This window comes from Eretmochelys imbricata, chromosome 27, assembly GCF_965152235.1.
Source record: "Eretmochelys imbricata isolate rEreImb1 chromosome 27, rEreImb1.hap1, whole genome shotgun sequence".
Classification (NCBI taxonomy): Eukaryota; Metazoa; Chordata; order Testudines; family Cheloniidae; genus Eretmochelys; species Eretmochelys imbricata.
In genome coordinates, this window is record NC_135598.1 from 10,879,059 (window position 1) to 10,902,400 (window position 23,342).

Sequence of the window (23,342 nt, forward strand, 5' to 3'; positions counted from 1 at the left end):
AGGAGTAAAGGGGCTCTGGGCCCTCAGCTCAGATCTTTGAATGATGGGCTGCAGATTAAGGTACTGAGCTGGGCCTCAGGAAGTTGAGTTCAATTTCCAGGTCTGCTACAGCTTCCCTAGACTTTGGCCAAGTCACTTCATCCTCTAAAGCAGGAACAATTACTTCCTTTCTCTCACTGTTTATCGTGGAAGTTCTTTGGGGCAGGGTCTATCAAAGAGGCCAGACTTTCAGATGACAAGATAGTCTATGATATTAATGGAGCTATTATTCTATCAGGGTTGGAAGGGACCTCAGGAGGTCATCTAGTCCAACCCCCTGCTCAAAGCAGGACCAGTCCCCAATTTTTGCCCCAGATCCCTAAATGACCCCCTCAAGGATTGAACTCACAACCTTGGGTTTAGCAGGCCAATGCTCAAACCACTGAGCTCTCCCTCCCCGAAAGTAACATCAGGATCTGGCCCAGACAGGTGCTGGCTGAGGCAGATCCAACTCCCCCAACATCTGCCTCAAGAGAACTGGGCAGGGTGAGTGGAGGGTGTAACCCCCTGGGTGGGTTTGGCACCTGGAGAACACCCTCACTGCTCAGGTTATTAATCATTAGTTCTGCCTCAAGAAAGGTCTGGAAAGGCAGCAAATGTGCAAAGAGGCACACTGCCTGCAAATGACTGAGCTTGGATTTGTCTCAAGCCTCTGCCCGGCAACCACCCCATGGCGCTGTGCCAAAAGTTAACACCACAAATAAACCAAAAGGGGGAGGGGGAAGTTAGGTGCTTTGGAAAATTCTACTCACTAGCTCCTTACCTAACTCCCCTTGACTTTGAGAGAGACTCCTTAGTACTTGTCACTTGACAATGGGAGGGAGGTGATGTTGAAATATTTATCCCCTGCAGACAAGGGAATGAGGCTGTATTTCAGGATAAACTGCCATCCCTTTCTCTCAGGCTACTTTCATTTTTCTTCTTATTCCCTTTCCCAGCTCCTGGCTCAGGTTAGTCCCTCAAGGGAGTGAGAGAGCGTTATTTGCAAGGTATCAGGTAGATTGTGTCATAACCAAGGATACAACCTATCACTCACTAGCTGCTGGTTTCAGAGCAGCAGCCATGTTAGTCTGTATCCACTAGCTGCTGTGTCTGCTGAGGACTGAAGGGTTCTTGTGAGTATAACAACCCCGCTGCTTTGACTAACGTGATATTTTAAGTATTCATGGATGTTCCTAGCTGTATTTTAGGCTGCCTAAGAGGAAGCAGGACTCCTGGGTTCTACTGGAGCTACTCAAGCCTAGGCCTGTACTTTTCCCTCTCTGGTTTAACCAGAGGTTTACAGGTCAGATGGAGAAACAGAACAGTTTGTTAAAATGGTCCACCCCAGGATGCAGCGTTAGCATCATGAGGACCTTCCCTTTGGCAGGCTGCTTTGCTGCCTGCAAGCTTCAGTCCAGCAGTAACCAGGCTGCCCACTCCCTGTAACATAATACTCACGTACCCACCGCTTCTTGTTTAAGCTTCCATCAGGACTTTGTTTTTGACACACACCTGGCAAGAACGTCTCTCCTATTCCCCTTCTGTGCAGCTGGCTCTTGTATCAAGAAGCTTTCCAGAGAATTACTGCAGCAGGAGGAAGACCAAGCATTGCCATCACATGCAACTCAAGGCACCCATGCAAACTGAAGTCACATTCTAAATTGCCTTACTACTGCTGAATGGGGGGGAGGGGAATATTGTGGTTCCATTCACAATATATGCGCTCTCACTCCTGGGGCGGGAAGGAGGTAAGATTTTGGCATCTGGCAGGTGCAAGGGGAAGGGAGGCTTGTCTTAGTAGCTGCTTTTCAATGGGGAGGTATGAAAGTAGCTGCTGTTTTCCATGGAGCATCCATGCTTCAACCCCCTCCCTTGCATACTGGTTTTTCTTAGTCTATCCCTGAAAAGACCCACCCTCTGCAACCACCACTCAGACTCCAGGGGAAGGTTAAGGGCTTATTGATACCAATTAGTTGATCAAGTGTGAAACCTTTTAACCCACTAACACAAAGTCAGTTGCTCAGAAGTAGCTCTACTCCATGGATGTCAGAATCCAATTCACTCCCGTCAGGAACTCTGGAGAAAGCCTTAAACCAGGAGTGTCTCCCTGCTGGAGGGTACAGCAGTGTACTTAAATCAGATATGCAGCACCCTTGAAACAGAGGCTATTTTATCTTAAGAGTCTGACCCGACAGTGAGGGAAGCACAAACTCAGAGATCTTTAAACAAGAGGGCTGGAGCCAGAAAGAGAAAGGAGAGCCTCTTGACTGGAGACTGTAAAGACACCCTTTTAAGGCTTTCCATTTTTTTTTTAAAGTAGGAATAAGAATTAAGCCAGTACCAGACACATGCAATGGTTGGGCCAGTTAGTGCTCAAGAGGTGAACCCAGTTTACCCCCAGAATGTCTCTAATCCAGGAGAGGGCGCAATCGGTGCAGACAGGGCAGTTATTTTATACAAGCAACGGCCAGGTAGGATCATTAATATTTTAGCTTCCCTTCTGCTCAGTAATAATAATTTAAAAAAAGACTCCATGAAACAAATGCACATACAGCGAATAAGCCATTTTATTTTTGTCCTGTGCGCTCACAATCTCTCCTCTCTCCCTGACAGGTCACAGATCATTAAAATAAAGGTTCTAAGAGGAAAATAATTTAAAACATACACTCAGGGCTCCATTCCAACCTCCCTGCACCCGGCCACATCTCCACTACTTGTGCTTCATCTCATGCATATAAGAAAGTAAAGCCATTGAATCACAGAAGTTAAAGATGGAAGAGACCTGTTTGGTCCTAGCAAGTCTATCTCCTGCTGTTCAGCATGAGATCATGGCACAGTGAATATACTAACCAAGTGCCCTAGAGTTCTCATCGTGATGCACTCTGACAAGATGCAGCTGCTTTTAAAATAGCCTGGAATACACATTTTAGACAGATGTCTTCTTTTGCAGTACTAGAATATGAAAGTAGACTTCTCCAGGCTGTCCACAGCAGACCTTTGCTCTCACTTTTCATTGCAAGGTTACTTTCACTGCAGATACTGCCTCCCTCCCCAAGTCCTCCACAGGATGCACACTATCCATTCAGTGCTATGCCCTCACACCATATGACATGCACAGGACTGGCTAGGAAAGCCATTTTGCTTTTCAGTTGCTGGTAAAGTCAGTACACGCCCAGCTGTGCTATATTGTAAATACAGCTTCTAGGATTGTCTCAGTCTTACAGACCAAGACCAGCAGCGATCAAGGCACTACCCCCACCCCCCTTCTTAAAACAAAGGAAGTCAGACCAACACCTAGGGACAGAAGAGACTCCTATAATGTGATCACACACGGGTACACTGAGTCTTTATGGCAAAGAGAACACTGAGCAGCTTTGAACATTGGGGCTTCCCAGTTTTACTCAACACAAGCGCTCTAGAGCTTATTGGGAAAACAGGGCTGAAGCCCTAAAAAACAAAGCATGGTGGAGAAACAGGAATCCTAACAGATGTCTATTTCTAATAAGTGACGAGCCCACTTCATGGGGTAGGAACCCTTCGCTCCCCCTATTGTGCTCTATACCAACCAGAATTGCTACACCCCAACCCCACATACCTCTCCTTTCAGGCCATCCGGCAGCCAGTTCCCCAGGCTTCTGCAGCTGGAAAGGAACTGGTTGCAGACACGCTTTAGACTCAAGTCCACCCACCCCTTTCCACCCTGGTTCCTCAGCCAGTCAGTGGGAGAAGACAGTGTTTGCATGCAGGCTACTGCTTGCCATCATCTAACGCCATGGTGTTGGCTCATTGGCAGTGACATGCTCCGAGTTTTGTGGGGGATAAATCATCACATTGGTTCTATTAACCCTTTCCAGATCCACCGACCCCAAAGCTGTAGCGCACATGAGGATTAACAGCTCTAGAGATGGTAAGATAAGAGCTCTCCCACTTCTCCTAGCCCCATCTAAGGTTCCTCAGAATGGAAAGAGTTAATGAAAAACACACCACTTTGTGTTTCCATGCGTGCACTGGTCTGATCTAGGAAGGGAAATTGGTTAATCTGGAATTAAGTCAGGTTTTATCACACACCAATGTCAAAACTGGTTCAGAAAAAAAAACAAAAAAAAAACAAAAAAAACAAAAGCTACCTGAAGTCACAGAACTTTGGAAGTTCAGAAAAATGTCTCTCCTACAACTTTAAGTTCATTTGCTTAAATCTTTTTTAAAGCCAGTTCCTAAACAGTAGTTTCTCCATCTTCTGCAGATTCTCACCACCAAGGATGCCAGCTTATTCCCCATACTCAAAGGATTCCAGGTTGTAGAGGGAGCTGGGCTTGCCCAGTTCACTGTCTGTTCCTCCCCGGTCACTCCCTGACGGGAGCCATCAGAAATTCAAAGTGCAGGTCCTGCACCCTCCACGTGCAGCAGTCTCTTCCTGTACACTGACCGGCAGCAGTCATGTTTGAGAAGATATATTGGATAAGAAGGCATGAAAGTTCCTCTAGTACTTCCAGGCTCAGCCCTTCTCCAGTTTCTAACTTTAGTGAGCTCCCTCCTCCTCCCTCTGGCTCACTTCCTCCTGTCTTTCTGTTTCCTCTCCTTCCGCCTGGCCTGTTGGTCTGCCAAGGCGCGAGGTATCAAGAGAACACTGCCATCGCTGGCATACTGTAGGGAGTATTGATTTGGAGAGTAGGGCTGGCCATTCTCGTCACGCAGGTGCCCAAACACTTCCTGGTACAGGTTTTGCACCTTCTGTTTCATCTGGCGAATGGACTTGAGAAATTCCACCTTCTCCCTGAGCAGTTTGGACTTGTCCCTCTGCAAGTCTCCCACATCCCGTTCCAAGTTCAGGATGGTGTCCAGTTTCCTCTTGCGGCAGTTTTGGGCAGCCATCTTATTCTTGCCCCTCCGCCTGATATCCCGGATCAAGCTCAGCTGTGCCTCACTGAGCTGGTACTTGGAGAGAAGTTCATTGAACTCCTCCACTGGCAGGTTTATAATCTTGTCATTGGTGAAAGGGATCTTCATGGCTCTAGCTCGGTGCTCGTCCCGGCTCATCTGCTTATCCAGGAAGTCAGATTGCTTCTCCTTGCTCTCAGGTGCCATGTTGTAAGTGTGGTTGTGACCAACATGCTCCAAGTAAGGCAAGTAGCGTAGCTCGGATGGGTCTTGATAGCTCATGCGGCAGAACTTGCTGTACTCCGGTTGGTATCCAACTGCCCCTTCCGTTTCTTCGAAGTCCACATTTTCAGAGTCTGAGCTGTAGCCTACAGCTCCTTCCTCAGAAAAAGAGGAAGAAGAAGAAGAAGAAGAGGAGGAGGAGGAGGAAGAAGAAGAGGAGGCTTCTGAGCTACTGAAAGAAGCAGGACTATGGCTAGAGTCCAAAGAAAGCCCTGAGTCAGAATCAAACTCTTCTTCCAGCTGAGAGGCTTGCACTGGGTTGAAACCTTCTTCAATAGCCAAGTCCATCAAACTGATCTCATCAAGCATGGCTTCATCTAGAAGACCCCCTAATGGATCTGGTAGTTCAGGGCCAGTTGTCTCATTGACTGTGCTATTCACCTGCGGAGGGAAGAAGATGCCACTCAAGTTGGTAGATCCAAAGGTGGTGTTGAGGCCCGTGGAGTTGTCAGGAGCCAGCTGGAGCAGGGCTGAGCTGCTAGCCATGGAGGGGCTCTCAATCTCTGAGCTGAAGAGGGAGGAGAGGTCCTGTGTGCAGCTACCCAGAGATGCCTGATGCAGGCTGACATTCTGATTGATGGGAGTGTTTGGAGCTAGACTGTAGTTAGCAGTCAGCAGGTCTCCATTTGTGCCATTATACAGGATTTCAGCAGTTGTGTTGTTCACTTCCATAGCCTGAAACAGATTAGAAGCAGTTCAGCAAATGATCCAGCCTTGGGCACGATCCTTCTCCCCCATTTTCTATATGCATTACAACCACCACCAGAGGCTAAAAATAGAAGAGAGAGGAGCCTGCAGAGATCATGGGGTGAGTTAGTTCCAGCAGCGCTCATGAGGTCTGGAGGATCTGGAAGATTTCAGACTCATGTTGCCAACAGTAAGAAATTCCCCTCCCTCTATGTTCCCTCTCCCCACCCCAAAGACACAGGCAGTTTTGATCTCAGCTGCTTAGAACAGCCATCAAACCACTAAAATGAACAGAAGCAGCTTGAGATGGGAAGGGCACACACCAGGTAGCGCCCTCACCTAAACATTCAGCATGTTGACATATACTTCAGCTAGCCCAAAGGGGATGAGATACCACATCCTGGGGGCATATGTATCAAGCATTTCCAATAGCAATCCTGCTCTGCACTTACACATAGCTCAGGAATGCCCACAATCCCCCCACACACACCCCTCTCCATCAATCCTGCTTCGGATACCCACTGGAGAGAGAAAAGGGAGCAATAGGGATCCAGACAAGTAACCACCATAAAGCGATTAGCAAGAACTAACCTGCATTTCCATTATAGACATAAGGTCCTGCCACTGCTGCTCCAGATCGAATGGGGACTCTGTCTCCGTCAGAAGAGGAGACAGGAGGCTGCTCTGGATAACAGAGGACTCGCTTTCACTAGGCACAGCTTCGTTTAGGTGGGTGGCATCCGCAGCTGGAAACTAAATACAAAGCAGTGTTCGTCCACATCTGGTCTGCCAAGGAGAGGCAGGTCAGCAAAGCCCTGAATGCCTTTCAGGCTCCACAAAAAGGAACTGCTTTTGTTTTATTCAGACTGAGAACTAGCTGTTGTTATTCCCCTACAGTTCACTGCGGACTAATTAGAAACAAAGTCAGAAGCCCTTAATTAATTGTGACCATCTTCCCCACTGGCTGCTTCACAGGAGCTGTGCCTGGAGCCTCCTTAGACAGATTAACCCAATTTACTGCCTGTTTAGTGGTCTCTGATATTTGTCTTAAATGGGAGGCAAAAGGCATCAAACCCCAAAGCACCAACAAAAAAAGGCTCTGGATCTGTCACACTTAGAAATGAGTCATGGAGAAATGGTGTTAGATGGGGTGGGATCTGAGTTACTACAGAGAATTCTTTCCTCGGTATCTGGCTGGTGAATCTTGCCCACGTGCTCAGGGTTCAGCTGATCGCCATATTTGGGGTCAGGAAGGAATTTTCCTCCAGGGCAGATTGGAAAAGGCCCAGGGGTTTTTTTGCCTTCCTCTGTAGCATGGGTCACTTGCTGGAGGATTCTCTGCACCTTGAAGTCTTTAAACCATGATTTGAGGACTTCAATAGCTCAGACATAGGTGAGAGGTTTATTGCAGGAGTGGGTGGGTGAGATTCTGTGGCTTGAATTGTGTAGGAGGTCAGACTAGATGATAATAATGGTCCCTTCTGACCTTAATGTCTATGAGTCTATAAGAATGCACAAGCTCACCTCAGAGTTCTCCCCAAAGGGGAAGGTGGCTTCCAGCAACCTAAGGCACTCCTCCAGCGACAGGGCCGTCTGATCCGCCACGCCAGGCACCTGGGACAATGAATCATTTCAGCACAGTTTACTGAAGGGTAAGGACCTCCCTAAAGGGTAGGACACAAGTTTCTGAACCAAGGGCATCAGAGACTCAATGGCTTAGTATGTTCTTCATAGAGCCCAAATATCCAGAGTCCCCCATGCTTTTGATCAAGTTGCAATCACTATCCTGCTAGTCAAGGAGAACCTGCCATGACTTTCTGAAGCTAGTCAATACTGCTCCTAAATGGGCCAGGGGTCAAATGAACTCGTGTTCGGGTTAGTTTCACACTGACTTTTCTGCATTAGCTTCGCTGACCCATGCTGCAGATAGAGACTCAGCTTCAAACTTCCCATAGCCTAGTGAGGATTTCGCTCAGTGCCTAATCTCTCTCTCCCGCCTTGTGCCTCATTCACGACTTTTGCAAAGAACCCAAAAGCCGAACAGGAGCCAATGACTCCCACTCCCTAACCGCTCACTGGAATAAAGCTTTGTCAACACTCAAAGAGACTCTGGCCTTGTCTTGCTCTGTGTTAGTGACCCTGGATCCTCCTGCCTATTTCCTGGCAGCAGATAATCAAGGTGCCAACAGCTTCCTGGTTATTTCCCCTAGTTCACCTCTGTATTTGGTTCTCTCTAGCCTGGGAGAGACTGTTCTCCAGCATCGCAGCCTGTCATCCAGATGGGTCAGGTGTTCTTCATGCCCTTTCTTACTTTAACAGCCATTACCATCAGCCAGAAGGGAGGAAGAGTGTCCCCTCTAAAAATCACTCAGTGCCACTGCTAATAACAGCTAGCTGATGGTTCCCTCTCCTCCCCTGCTGGGTGGCAGACACACAAATCCCAGAACACAGCAATACACCCTGGAATGAGGGGTGAGCCCTACTCAGGGGGGCTGTTACCTGTGCAGGGAAACTCTCCCCCGTCTCTCCATCAACTAGCAGGTTTCTATCCAAGGTCTCGTTCCCTCCGCTCCTCCAGCTGTCCGCGTGCTCCCTCCCATCACTCAGTTCTTTGTCCACTTCGCTCTCCTTCTGGCGATGGCTGTAGTCAAAAATCTCTCGCCCAGCGCCAAGATCAATATCCTGTCTCCACAGGATGTCAATCAAATCGATGTCCTGAAAGACACACAAGTTTTCCTTCAGCACTTGGCACCCCACCACAGAGGGAAGACCCTCTTCTCCCCTTGCCTCCCCCCCTCCGTTCCTGCAGCACGTCAACCTCCCCAGACAAGCACCCCTTCCACCCTACAACACAATGTCCTCATTCCACCCAGCTTCAGAGCCACCCTTCCTGTGCTACATTGCATCCCCCACACCAACACTCCCACCCACTACACCACCTTTCTTGGGCACAGTGCCCTGTCCCCACCCATCCATTAGTACTGGACGCAGTTCCAACCTTCCACGATGGTTTCTTTCACATACCACCCCACCCCCACCATCCCCATCGGGGACTCCAGACACCAGTCCTTCACCCCTGCCTTGCGCAGAGGCCAGCTGCTGTGCCTCCTTTGCACAAAAGCCCATGGTCATTTTGCCCTGCTAGGTCTCTAACAGCAGCTGTACAAAGGAGCCAGGCTGGAGAAAGAACAGAACTCCATTGGAAAGCGACTTTAGCGGTCTCCTCCCTGCTCTCCATGCTATGCTGGGGCCTCCTCCCATCTCAGGGAAAAAAAGGAGTCTGCAGCTTTAACTCCTCTGGGCTGCACGATGCCGGCTGGATGGCGAGGACCAATTGTCATGCAGGGTTGCTGCTCCATAGAGGAGCTTGCATCAGCCTGTGGTGCCATTCTCAACATTTGCATAAAGGGGTGGAGTGCGTTGGAGAGGAAAAACCCTGCATTCCCAGCCACCTGATGCAACTTGAGATCCTTGCCGCCGGCCTGCTGCCTGCTCACCACTCCTCTACAGACGGCCGAGATGCCAGCCGTGCCCAGCCCTTCACCTACAATGAGAGACAGCGCAGCCTTCCAACTGAAAGCACCCCCCACCCTGCCGGAACTTTAACCCCATTCTGAGAACTGTCATCTTCCCTCCCTGTACAGCCCCAGGGTCCCCATGCAAAGAGTCCGTGACCCTGAGCGTGACAGGAAATGCCTGCTACCACCCTCCTGCTCCCTTGCATCAACATGTTCAAGAACCCAAATGCCTCATCCCTAACCACATATCATGAATCTGCAAACACTTGTGTCTCTTCACAGCCACCACCACCCGCTAGCCCCTCCCTCTAATGCAAGCCTAACCCAGGGCACACCCCACCCCCCTGTGCTGGCTCAAACCTCAGGGGCTTTTAATATGACCAGGAGCCAAGGCCCTACCCTAGAATTACCACCTAAGCCTGGGAAGTACAGATTCCTCCCCACCCTGCATCCCACAGCACAGATGGTTTATTTTACTGAAAAATTATTGCAGTCGACTTCAATTTATCAATGAGCCCTTAGCACCCCTCCCCCCACCTCAAAGCAAGGAGACAGGACATCTCTGCTTCCTTAAAAAGCTTCTTCCCGCTCTTGTGAAAAAGGCTCCCCAACAGCTGCCATCACATTTGGGACTTGCAGAAACTGACAAGAGGAATCCACAATAGCCTCCGGCCCCGACTCCAAGAAACAACCAGAGCCCCCTAGACATCAGCCTCTTGTGAGGTCAATGTCACCCTACACAATGTCTAAAGTATTTAAGCTCTACACTCCACAGTATCCCAAATGCTACCGTGAAACCATCCCCTGACCCCTATTTCTGCCCTGAGCATTCACTATCACACCCTCCCCAAAGACCAGTCCCCCCAGGCCCAAATGTCACTCAGCAAGGACCCTTTCTCTGACTACCCCAGCTATCTTGTGCTCTGATCATATATCTGTCTCCTTGAGACAGACTTCCTAGGTCTCTCCCCACCGTCTCTGCCTCGCCTGGAGCAGCACACTATGCTGGGACAATAAAAGGGTTAAGGTAAGGGATACCTTTTTCATGTCCCCAGCTGCTGCTCATGGAGCTGTCCCTGCAGATCATGGTCTATGTGGGGCGCATTCCAGGCAGGCAGAGCTGTGAGACCCGGGCACGGTGCCGCACAGACATCTCCGAGTTCAGTAACGGAGCTTTTTTTGGCAGGCCGGACCCCGGGTTGTTTGGAAGCCCCCCTAACAGCATGTGATCCACAGGTGCTGCGTGCCAGCCAACCCTCCGCCCCCTCCTCCTTCCCTGAGCCACAGCTCCAATAATGGGCCCCGCTTGTTGCTTAGGAAGGAGTGAGACCGAATCCCCACCCCCTGCTCATGGCCGAGGCTGCAGCGAGATGGAATCCCCACCCCATGCTCAGCGCTCAGGCTGCAGCGAGACTCGATTTCCCCCCCCCCGCCCCCTGTTACCTAGGCTGCAGCGAGAGCCAATCCCCTCCCCCAGGTCACCGCGGAGGATGCGGAGGGAGCCAGTCTCCTCCCTCCGCTTGTTACCTAGGCTGCGGCAGAGCCAATCCCATGCCCCGGGTCACTGGTGAGGATGCGGAGGGAGCCAGTCTCCTCCCCCCCCCCCCCGCCCGCGCTCGTCACCTAGGCTGCGGCGAGAGCCCGGCTCCTCCCCCCGCCCCTTGGGCTCAGCTGCTCGGGCCTGTGTCTCCTTGAGGAGACGCTCCCAAGCCAGGGCGCCCCACCCACCGCTGCCTGGGATGGTGCAGTGGGGTGGGGGGGGGGCAGCGAAGCGTCAGAGGGCTCTCTCTCCCCACCCCTCCCTCTCCAGGGACACTTACAGCGTGCTCCAGGCAGTGACACCCCACAGGAGGCCTGGCCTGGGCCGCCAGGAGCTTGGGCCGAATGGCACCTTTGCCAGGATTCCTTATATTCGCCCGGGAGGTTCCCAGCAGCTCGGCTCCCCACTTTGTCACAGGCAAAGTCTCCCCCCAGTCCCGTCCCGGTTTATCCAGGCCGGAGAGGGGACCCAGCTTTGCTGTGGCAGGGCCCCACATCCTGCGAGACCAGAACCCACTAGGAAACAGGCACCTGGCCTCCCCTACCATAAGGGGGGGAAATAGGTCAGAACCAGAGACAGGGTGTCTGTGTCATCTGCACATGTGCAGTGATGTCACAGGGAGATTGGGGAGGATTTGCACATCATATTTACATGCTGGATGAGAGCACGAGCCTTGCCACTGAGTCAGTCATGGACCTGCACCCATCATTCCCACACCAGCAGGAGGGGAGGGAGTTAGAAATAGGAACTGTTATACCAGTCAGACCAGTAGCCTATCTAGTCCAGTGCACTATATCCCCAGTTGTGGCCAGTAACAGATTCTTCAGGAAGGTGCTTGAGTCCTCTCATTGTACAACTATGAAGTAAGCTGCCATAAGAGACATTTCTGCCTAACCCTTGGCAGTTATCATTTGGCTTATGCTCTGAAGCAAGAGGTGTTTATCCTTTATATCAGTGGCTCTCACCCAGACTACTGTAGCCTTTTCAGGAGTCTGATTTGTCTTGTATACCCCTAGTGTCACCTCACTTAAAAACTACTTGCTTACAAAATCAGACATAAAAATACGAAAGTGTCACAGCGCACTGTTACTGAAAAATTACTGACTCATTTTTACCATAAAATTATAAAAATAAATCCATTGGAATATAAATATTGTACTTACATTTCAATGTATAGTATATAGAACAGTATAAACAAGTCATTGTGTGTATGAAATTTTAGTTTGTACTGACTTTGCTAGTGCTTTTTATGTAGCCTGTTGTAAAAAAATGAGGCCAAAAAATAGATGTGTTGATGTACCCCATGGAAGACCTCTGCATACCACCAAGGGTTCATGTACTCCTGATTGAGATCCACGGCTTTATAGCTTTTGGCCTAATAACTGTGGATGTTCTCATTTTCTATATAAAGGTCTAATCCTTTTTTCAATCCTGCTTAGTTTTGGCCTCACTGATATCTTGGGGCAGTGAGTTCCACAAGTTAATTATGTGTTGTGTAAACTGTTTTATCGGTTTTTAATTTGCTGCTGTTCAATTTCACTGACTATCCCCTTGTTCTTGCATTATGGGTAGGGCTGCAGATTTGTCACAGCATTTAATTAAAGAAAAAAAAAATCACAGAGCAAGCAGTCATGGTAAATTTCATAAGAGTCACAGGTTCAGTGACTGCTCTGTAACCTTTGAGCAAAAATGTCCTGAAAAAAAAGAGGGGGCACTGACCACGCACAGTAGAACCTTCCGCACCAGCTCGTCCAGAGGGGGGAGAAAGGCTGGAGACAGAGCCTGCCCCGCACGGATCCCAGGGAAGGGCAGCTCCCAGAGTTGAGATGGAGCATACCCTGCACTCACCTCTGACCTAAGTTGCTCCTGCATCCCATGAGGCTGGGCCCAGCACCATGTTCTGGGTATTGCAACCTGGCATGCCAGGTCACAGCACTGCGTAGGTTTGACCTATCCCCCTCCATCATGACAAAGGGGCATCTTAGCTAAATCTGATTTGTGTTGCAACCTCACACTCCTGATCGTAATGCCCAGAGAAGGGAGCTGGGCCCAGCCCTGCGGGGTGAGTCATGGACACACACACACAGGACGCCACAGATAACAGGAAAATCAGGCTATCCTTGACTTTTTTCCCTGCTGACACAAACCTGCAGCTTTAGTTATGGCAAAGAGGGAAAGGATAAACAAGAGTGCCCAGTTCACCTTCGCTATATTATTATTTATTTATTTTCTCCCCCCCCACCCCGTCTCCTCTCTAAACTTAAGTCCTAACCTTTTCAATCTCTTTATGATATTCTGTACAAGTTTCAAATCATTTTAGCTCCATGTCTGGATCCCTTCTGTTTCTGCTATGTCCCTTAGTTATCACAGCCCCACCCCCAGCTTTATGTACAGTCTGTCCTGGCTCCCCATGGAGCTTGATGGAAAAGTCTTGCACATCCAAAATGCTCATCTTGAAATATCCACTTACTGATCCTTATCTGACCCAAGTCATAACATCTTGATTGCAAGCTGAAGTCTGTAACCCCAGAGCTAACCCTCAGTACCTGCAGTCTCTGCCTTTCTCCTCTAAATACACCACTCCTTGGAGGCCTCTCAGAAGAACCAGCACTTAAAGTGGATGCAGTTTACAGTCTTGTGGCAAATTAGAACTCAGGACTGAGAGTTAGTAGACCTTAATTATATTTCCAGCTCCACCTCTGACTTGCTGCGTGACGATGGGCAACTCACTGAGCCTCTCTGCGCCCTTGTTTCACCATGTAAAATGACAATACTTGGTACGTATATTGGATTTTGCATCCATAGATCTCAAAGCACTTTAACAAAATGGATGGATGTCATTATCCCCATTTTACAGATGAGTAATTCATGAGTTACCTGTTTAATAAGGTTTTCCTCTTTGAAAGAGCTTTGACATCTACAGAAACACTTTGTAGTCAGTAAATACTATTTCAATATTTAAAAGGAAGTTCTATATAACCTTGGGCTATCCCTGTCTAACATTGCACCTCCCAGTCCAAGCAGACACCTAAATCCTCTCAACCGCCCCCCACTGCCCCCCCCCCAAAAAGAGCTCCCATTATCCCTCATCTCTAAGGTTAACAGAAACTGTATGTGCTCAGCTGATCGCTTTATCTGGTTGCTGTCCCTAGGAACTGACCATAAACAAGTCCATTCTATGCAGACAGCCAAGTGTAAGAAGATCTTCCCCAGGTTCTAATTCCCTGTTACCAGAGTACTGGTTGGAGAGGGGCTTTGTCATACTGGGATAATACCCAGCACCAGCAGTTTGTCACATGTTCCACTTGCTGGGTATTTTTATCCTCTTGTTGTGGAAACGTTATAGGGACATCACAATCCACAGGGCCAGTCTTTCCAAAGATCAGCCAACAGGACAACAATTCCCTCCCCCATGCTGTGCTAGAGAAGAGGAAAAACCCCAGACAAGAGACACTGAGGACAAAAAAAACCCAAAACATTGCCCTTGGGATGCTAGAATAGCAAAACAACAAGAAAGAGCAAGCACTGGGATGCTCCTGACTATAACCCTCCCCAGGATACAGCAGCATTAGTATGTTTACAGAACAGGATAGTAAGTCAAATTCCAAGTCAGAACCATCCTCAAAGCTAATCAGAACAATGGAACAGAGTGTCTTGCACCATACCACAGGGTGAGCTCCAGCTCCAAGATACAATGCATTTCCCCCACAGCAAGATCTGGTCTGGACCATAAAATGTTGCCACCCTATTCAGATTGTAAGTGCCAGGAGAAGACCTGGGAAATGCATCTCCCCTACTTCTGCAGCTGTCCGCCTAACACTATCCTCCTGTCTGCTTCCCACAGGATAACGGCAGGAGAGTCAAACCTCCAGCCAGTCTCAGGTGAATTCCAATTACAGTGTCTGCCAGGAACCGCACAGCACACACCTGACAGAAAAGCTTTCAAGTCCCTCTACATTTACCAGCCACACAGCTGAATGAGGTTCAAGGTTCCAGACAAAGAAAAATGATCATGTAGATAAATAATGCTGGGAATCAAGACTTCATGCTTTGTAGCCTCACATCAGCCGCAAGTACAGTCTTGTCCACCCCTTGGGGAACATAGGGAGGTACAAAATGCACGTTCACCAGGAGAGGAGGGATTGGGAGGCAGGATTTCCAGCACTGCATGCCATCAGTGCCAAAAATAAATTGGGGGGGGGGGGAAGAGGGGAAAAAAAAAAAAGAAAAAAATCAGGGAAGTGCCATGTCCCAAAGGAAGTCACAGCGCATCTTCTGGGTGCCGGTTTAAAGAAAAACTCTACAAGGTGTGAGCCAGACTTCTTAGTGAAAAATGGAAAAGATGGGAGGAGAAAACATGTACTTGAATATGTAGAACACAGAAAGGGTTAGCAATCCCCCCTCCCAAAAAAGCAGCAATAATGGTAGTCCAGACAAGTACACTTTCCAGAAGCCTTGAATCTGGATCATCCAGGAGACTCATTTGCAGCAAATCCAGTTTGAGCTGGCCAGGTTTGCACCAGGGTCACTGCATCCTGCTTACGGAGAGCTTACAGTTGGAATGGTATTTAATGCACAATTTTAGTTTAAAAAAAAAAACACACAGCTGAGCAGGCATTAGGAAACCACTGATACCACCAACCTACAGACTACACAAATCAGTAGTAGGATTCTTCCTACAACCCATACACTCTGCCTCCTCTCACTCCTCTAACTACCGCTTCCTAAATACCACTCCCACTTTGTATTTATACAGTATTTGTCATCAAAAGATCTCCAGGTACATTATCCCCATTCTAAAGAGGGAAAACCCAAGCCACAGAGAAGGCTGATCTTGTGGTGAAGCCATAGGATGGGAGTGGGAGAGCTGAATTCCTTTCCCCACGCTACCACAGACTGTGTTGACCTTGGGCAAGTCACTTCAATCTGTGCCCCAGTTTCCCATTTGCAAAATGGGGGTAAGTATACACCTCTCTCACTGGACTGGTAAGAAGCTAGATTTGTGAATGCTTGTGTAAAGTGTTTTGAGATCCTCAGATGGAAGGTACCATAATTATTGGCTTGTCCAAGGTCACACAGAAAAGTAAGTAAGTAATAGAAATGAAAATAGAAAGTACTTCTTACTCTGAGTGCCCTGCTCTAAACACTAAGGAACATTGCCAGACTTAGCTCTCTTAGCCTTTGTTCCTTCCCCTAGCAGATACCTTTTCCAGTGGATAGGGGAAGGGTCTCATATTCAAGCAAGCTATGCTCCATGCAGGCTTCCAGTGGCAAGATTATGCCATTCAGTAGATTATCAGATCTGAAGCAAGTTTCACCTTTTTCCTCTCCTGGAACACTTTCACATCAGAGACACATTTATGCTGTTTCCTACCTGTAGCTATACTGAAATCATGTGACAGAAGTTCAAGACAGCCTCAACAGCTGCCTGCAAAATTCCCCTGCTTCTGACTCCAAAGAGCTGCCTCTAAGCTTCATCACAGGAGATTAGGGATCAGGACAGTTAGGAAATCCCCTGCCTAGTCCCCACCATACATAATGGCTTGTCTGAGCTGCACAGTTTAGGAGAGAGGCTGTAGCATCCAAGCGAACATTCTCTACTGGAATCCATCACTAAAAGCAGTACAATACAGCCACAGGGAAGCGAAGTCTGAACATGCCTTGCCAAAGAAACCTAATGGAAAGAAAGAGTAGCAGCTGCTGGGAGGTCAAACACATGACTGTGTCATAGCAACTGAGAGAATACACTCAGATGGAAAAAAAGCCACTTTCTAATTCACCATCCTCCCCACTCTCTGCTGGCAACCAAGCTGTAAACATTATTTGGACAAACTCCAGAGTCAAGTAATCTACCACTCAGGTGACTCATGGGATGCAACTGTTACCCAATACTGGGAAAGAGAAGGTGCTATTGTATCATTCCCATAAATGCAAATCTGCACTCAAACTGGGTTACTGACTAGCCACCCAATTTCAGACCAAGACACAGCACACATCAAGAGAAAGTGCCCAGAACCACCCAACCTCAATATTAAGTTCCATGCCACGTGGCTCCCAAATTAAGGGACCCGATATTTAGAGGTGCTGAGTACACATGGCTCCCATTGACTTCAGCAGGAGCTGTGGAAGCTACGCAACACTCAAAGTTAAGCTCTAAACTACTCCTCTCCCACGGAAATCCTCAAACAGTTCCCTTTCTTGGGCATGTATCTTTCATAAAAGAAGGTGCTGCCTACCTCTTTGGTCAAGTCTCCATTCCCTGGAGAAGCCACTGCTCCAAGGTCTTCCAATTCTTCACCAAATCCTTGCTCAGGTCCACTCTCCCTCACGCCATTGTCAGGATTGGTCCCATCTTGCAGGCCACTGCTGTTCTCTAGGATGATGGCTGGGCTGGGCTGGGCACTGGACACAGAACCTTCAGGGTCTCTGTGCACCAACCAGGCATTTACTTCAGTGGTGGGCACCTGAAACCTGTCCAGGGCCCTCACCTGGTTGAGAAGCCTGCGTGCTGTGAAATAATAGTCCAGGTCTACACTTTTTGGATGGATGCCATATCCGTCCAAGGTGTTCCGCAGGTTGTGGAACTGGGTCTGGGTGTAAGCAGAGCTCTGGCCCAGAATGATTTCCCTCAGAGGGGGAAGCTGCGAGTTCAGGTAGGTATCCACGTCCACACGAACACCTATCAAGCTGAGTAGAATGGTGAATTGGATGAGTCCTTCAGTGAAATATTTCTTCAGAGAAAGCATTTCTGGAGGAGGAAAAAAGCAAACATAGGTGGAAGGTTTAAAAACAAAACAAAAAAAAACACCAACCACAGCCAAGAACTAAGAGCTCAAAGTATCATAATTCACCAAAATTAAGAGTTTAAGGGAAAATTCAAAACTTCAGTTTTAGGTTCCCTTGAACAATTAGGAATTCAAAAAAAAAAAAAAAGTCATCAGGTTACTCAGATGAGCCAAATTAATGATCTCAATCTCCAGAGGAAAGAAATTATACCCCAGTAAACAACCTCCACTCTCCCCTCCTCTTCAGAGCTACATCTATTTGATAACAGTCCACGAGGCTACATATAAACCCCACGTGACTTACTGTCTCAAAAGTCCACATGCAGTCACTTCCTCTAGCCTTCCTGATTCCCCACCCTGCTTCCAGAGCGGGGTGTATTCTCTGATAGCTGGCTGCTGCTTCTCCCCCTCCTCCTCTTTTGAGAAACTGCCTGCAGGAAACTTCAAATTGAAGAGTCAAAGGTTTCCACCAAGGATGGGTTCAACGGACTACTCCAGTCCTGGCCGTTTCATCAGAAGCTGAAATATAACCAGAGAACAAACACGGTAAGAGGCTGACGAGATATCACCCTATGCATTACATATTCAGTTACTATACTAGGAAGTATCAGTTTCACCACTGTTTTCAAGCCATGTACAAAATAAAATCTATTTCTCTCAAAAGGATGGTTTGCTGACAAAATAGCCACAAACACACATAAAACAAAGGTTATCTTTTGAATCAATATTGTCTGAGTTCCCACTCCCTGCTCTATTCTTAGGCTGGTGCGTCAGCTTCTACTCTCTGGAGCAGGAATTCAGCTCCGAGTCCCTTTCACTCCAGTTTTCAGAGAGATTATAATAATCCAACAGGGGCTTTCTGTGGCAAATAAGCAACCGAGAACAACATTGCAACACACTAGGGCTTGGTACCTTCCTCTGCAGTCCTTTCGCCTCCGCCTGCCCATCACTCACAAGGGAACTTTAAAAACAAAAAACATGCTTATGATGCCTTTATTCCACAATGTGACCTTCCTGGGCAATTCACCACACAGCAAGAGTCCCAACTGAGGAGACTGCAACCCCCAATTTTGTAGCAAAATTTACCTCCACCATCTGTCCCTTCAAACACCTGTCCCAGTTCAGGGTATTTTGAGGCTGTCAAAGGGTACACCCCTATATTTCTCCTTCACCCAGCGTCCCTGTTTTGTTTTGTTTTTTTAATAGATTTCAAAGGTCCCATCACCTGAGGATTGTTAGTTGATAGATATCTGTTCTCAACTCCCAACATGGGCAAGAGTGGGAGGAACGTTTAAATTAACCCCTAATCCCAAAATCTCAACTGTCCCTTCTGAAACCAAGTAACCCATCAGTGCAAAACAAGCACAATTTCAATTCTCCACCTCATCTGTTACAAGTAAACGTATAATTAGGTTTGACAGAATTCTTCTTTTACAATTTCAACAGATAGTATCAATTTTATTTCTTTTAGCATTTTTTTCAATTTTTATCAATTTAAATTTTCACAGTTGTGGGAAATTATGAGGAGGACCAGACAATTATTTAGTGATAGTAGATATTGAGACGTGAGATTCAAAAAGTTAACATTTTATAACAATTAAAATCCAAATTGTCAACATCACATATCAAAATACACAAAGTAAATATCCTTAAATCAAACTCTAATAAATTCTCAAGCATTGTCTAAGTGTTGATTATCATCCATCAAAATATTTTCTCATCCGTTTGTGTATACAGTGAAATCAATATTTACTGCATTCACCGACAAAACCCTAATTCTTCCAAGCCTACATATAATTAGTCCAATTTTTCTAATGTATCAACTCACTCACTTGTCAGATCTCAGTTAATTAATCCAGTAGCAAAAATATTTCCTTTTGTATTGGAAAACTTTTGATTTCAGTCACTCAGAAATTGAAAGGAACAAGGAGCCCCTCCCCACCAGGTTACAGTTTCCTTCCAACCCTTTAATCCCAGCATCTAGGTCACCATGCTTTTCTGAGCTTTTTAGTCCCTCTAACAACAATTTTATCCTCACTAAATCTTCTCAAAGACACCCCCCCACGGCACATGTGGGAGCATCAGGAACTCCCCCAGTGCTGAACACTAAAGTAACATTCATGCATCCGATGAAGTGAGCTGTAGCTCACGAAAGCTTATGCTCAAATAAATTTGTTAGTCTCTAAGGTGCCACAAGTCCTCCTTTTCTTCATTCATGAGACTATAGTACGGGGTTTACCACCTCTTATTTAAATAGCATCATGGGGTGCACGGTCCTCAAAGCCATGCATTGCTTAAATCTCTTTAGTCCCCAGCCACCCAAAAAAAAAAAAAAACCCCACCCCTTAACAAATTCCCCTCCAGCTATTTTACTCCGCCTTCCTACACCCCTTTATCTCCTACAATTCTCTAATTCACTGACCCCCAGTTCTGATCCCACAGAAAAGACAACCCCCTCCCACCAGGGGGAACACACTCCCCTCACGCTTCCCATTAGAACTGCCCCATAACACTCCTAACCCCCGTCCCAAACCTTTTACCCCGTATTTCGGGGGGACGGTCAGCGCCCCCACATGCACCGGGAGGGGGGACAGACTCTCCCTATAGCCCCCCCCCCCGAGGCCTGGTCTCCCCTTATCCCCCGACTGCCCCATATATACACACACTCCCATACATACACCTCCTGCCTCTCTTCACCCTCACCGTCCATTACCCCCAGGTACCCCACTACTCCTGCCCCCCCACTCCTAGCAGCCCCTTGCCCCTACTCCCCCTTCAGCCTCCCCCTAAACTTACCCCGCCTCCCCCCGTCTGCCCCACTCCGCTTCCCCTCCCCCTCACTCCACTTGCCCCCCCACTCACTCCGCTTGCCCCCCCCCCCACTCCACTTCCCTTCCCCTCCCCCGACTCTGCCCTCTCCCATTCTGCGCCCCCCTCCCCCCGGCCCGGCCGCTCTCCGGTACCCGCTCTCCGCGCTCCTCAGTCGCGCCCCTCCCGGCCCCACAGGCAGCCACCGCCGGCCGGCCGGGCCCACTCTCAGCCGCACCAGCAGCCGCTTCCCTGCCACCGCGGGCCTGAGCCCGCCACGCGCGGCATCCCCTCCAATCCGCCACCGAAAGGACAAGGACTGACAAGGCGGTCGTCAAATCACCGGGTGAGCACTTACACCCGCCCTCAGAGCCTGCGGAGTGGCAGCCAAGACACCCAATCGGAGATCGGCGAGTTCATCGCCCCCTCTCCCAAACCCTCTTCAGTGACGGAGCGCGGGTCCAATGAGCCAAAGAACTGCGCCCGCCTACCCTCGCGTCCGATTGAGTGACAAACATGGGGACCAACCGTATGGGCCACCTTGGCCGAACGACAGCATTTCTCACCAATCCTCGAACGCGCAGGTACGCCCGCCTACCGAACAGCTTGAATAACAGCATCTCTGACCAATCACCTCGTGCAATACCACTACCTCTCCCTTTGCCCCATTGCTGTTGCCATGGGGACTGTGTGTCCTGGTCTCTAAGCAGAGTAGGCCTGTGGAGAATCTAGGCTCGGCCTGGCCATGTGAAGCCATTACCTCGCTCCCAGGCTCTCACTAGGCCTTGCGGATCCTACTGTCACCCCTCACGGGACGCCACATTGTAACCCTCACATGACACCGTTCCTCAATGCCGCCGCGGGGCCTCGAAACCACCTCAAAACTGCCGGCTGCCATCCTGGGGGCCTCGAAACCATGCACTGTAATCCCCGGGGGCCTCGACACCATCCACTGCCATCGCCAGAGCCTCAAAACCACCCGCGGCCATCCCAGGGGCCTCGAAACTGCCTGCTGCCGTCCCGGGGGCCTCGAAACCGGCAACAGCCATCGCGTGGGCCTTGAAACTGCCCACTGCCCACCTGGGGGCCTTAGAACTGCCTTTAAACTGCCTACTGTCGTCGTGGGGGGCCTCAAAACCCTCTCTCCCTGGACCTTTGTGTCATAAACCTGTTTATCCCCAAGCAGCGAAAAGCTCATGTCAAACACACAAAGTAATGGGGTCCCCCAAACTCCTGGAGCTACCTGGGCTTCATCACCAGCTCTCTCTGGGAACTGCCCTTCGGTACCAATACACTATCCACACTGCTTTTCTGGCAGGGGAAAGACAAAACCAGGTGCAAGATCCAAGATGCCCGTTGCATGGACACATTGCACCACCCAAGAGGCTGAATTCCAGCAAAAACTTTGCCTCCAAAAATCCCTTACCCCAAAATCCTCCCGTGGAAGGCTACAGGGTAACCAAATGGCGCAGGAAATGCGGATGACCTTAGAGACCCTGGCTCCGGCCAAACAACTCTTTCCAGGAACGAACCTCGAACAAAAACATTGGCGTGCTCTAAATCGAGCGAGAGATGGGATGGCAAAGGCTGGAGACTATATGACCAAGTGTAAGGGGAGGAATGACTCCAGATGTGAATGTGGAGAGCCTAGGCAAATACTTGAACACTGCCTGGTGCAGTGCCCTCTGTCAACATCCTATACTCCCAAGGAACTATTCGAGATAAGTGATCACACCAGGTCTTGGCTGCGGTTTTGCAGCAATAAGCTATGGTGATGATCCTCTCTATTATGAATCACGCATAAGATCTCCCCAACCCCACCACAAGGCCTTGAAATGCCCCTGCCCGGCACCACCAAGAAGCTTCAATACATTCTCTCCCACCCCCAGGGAGGGTCAGATTAAGGCATTAGCGCCACACAGGGTCCCACGAAACCTTAATCCCTCTCTGGCATTAGGTGCTATGGGCCAATGCCTAGAGCTCAGCTCCTGGGCTCACATGATTACAACAGAATCTCAGCTTTCATTTAAAAAAAAAAAAACAAAAAGTTTCTAGCCCTCAGGAGTGCAAAGAAAAGCTTGAAACAACAGCTCAGAGGTGTGAACTGACCCTTTCGTCTTCACTCTGAAAGTTGCTGCTATCCCCAAGGCCATGGCATGTGGCCTGCCTAGGGCCCATGTTGTCTTCATCTGGCCCTTTCCAAAATGCTATTTATAAAGCGGCCAGATTCCGCCAGAACATCGCCCACGCTGTCAAAACATGTCCTTATCAAATACAGCTGCGGGGCACCCACAAGACACAAGAACAAATGGATATAAACTGGCCACCAGGAAATTTAGACTAGAAATTAGATGAAGGTTTCTAACCATCAGAGGAGTGAAGTTTTGAAATAGCCTTCCAAGGGAAGCAGTGGGGGCAAAAGATCTATCTGGCTTTAAGATTAAACTCGGTAAGTTTATGGAGGAGATGGTATGATGGGATAACATGGTTTTGGTAATTAAATATTCATGGTAAATAGGCCCAATGGCCTGTGATGGGATATTAGATGGGGTGGGATCCGAGTTACCCAGGAAAGAATTTTCTGTAGTATCTGGCTTCTGAATCTTGCCCATATGCTCAGGGTTTAGCTGATCGCCATATTTGGGGTCAGGAAGGAATTTTCCTCCAGGGCAGATTGGAAGAGGCCCTGGAGGTTTTTCACCTTCCTCTGTAGCATGGGGCACGGGTCACTTGCTGGAGGATTCTCTGCTCCTTGAAGTCTTTAAACTACGATTTGAGGACTTCAATAGCACAGATATAGGTGTGAGGTTTTTTGCAGGAGTG

General features: G+C 48.7%; 1 protein-coding gene across 1 annotated transcript; it reads right to left on the reverse strand.

Moving 5' to 3' along the window:
• Positions 1 to 2,570: 2,570 nt before the first annotated feature.
• Positions 2,571 to 20,812, reverse strand: NFE2L1 (NFE2 like bZIP transcription factor 1). The gene is made up of 7 exons (XM_077806179.1): positions 20,675 to 20,812; positions 18,016 to 18,230; positions 17,163 to 17,674; positions 8,368 to 8,583; positions 7,393 to 7,482; positions 6,460 to 6,621; positions 2,571 to 5,856 (listed from the first exon to the last, which is right to left on the reverse strand). Exons 3-7 carry the CDS (start codon positions 17,670 to 17,672, stop codon positions 4,570 to 4,572), a joined length of 2,265 nt encoding a protein of 754 aa, XP_077662305.1. The 5' UTR covers positions 17,673 to 17,674; positions 18,016 to 18,230; positions 20,675 to 20,812; the 3' UTR covers positions 2,571 to 4,569.
• Positions 20,813 to 23,342: the final 2,530 nt, after the last annotated feature.

What these genes read in the sequence shown, in the direction of transcription:
- NFE2L1 (XM_077806179.1), bottom strand. Translation starts at nt 17,672, where the DNA reads ATGCTTTCTCTGAAGAAATATTTCACTGAAGGACTCATCCAATTCACC. An exon ending in GGGAGAGTTTCCCTGCACAG is followed by an intron (nt 7,483 to 8,367) that starts GTAACAGCCCCC and finishes TCATTGTCCCAG; the next exon opens with GTGCCTGGCGTGGCGGATCA. An exon ending in TGTCTATAATGGAAATGCAG is followed by an intron (nt 5,857 to 6,459) that starts GTTAGTTCTTGC and finishes AATCTGTTTCAG; the next exon opens with GCTATGGAAGTGAACAACAC.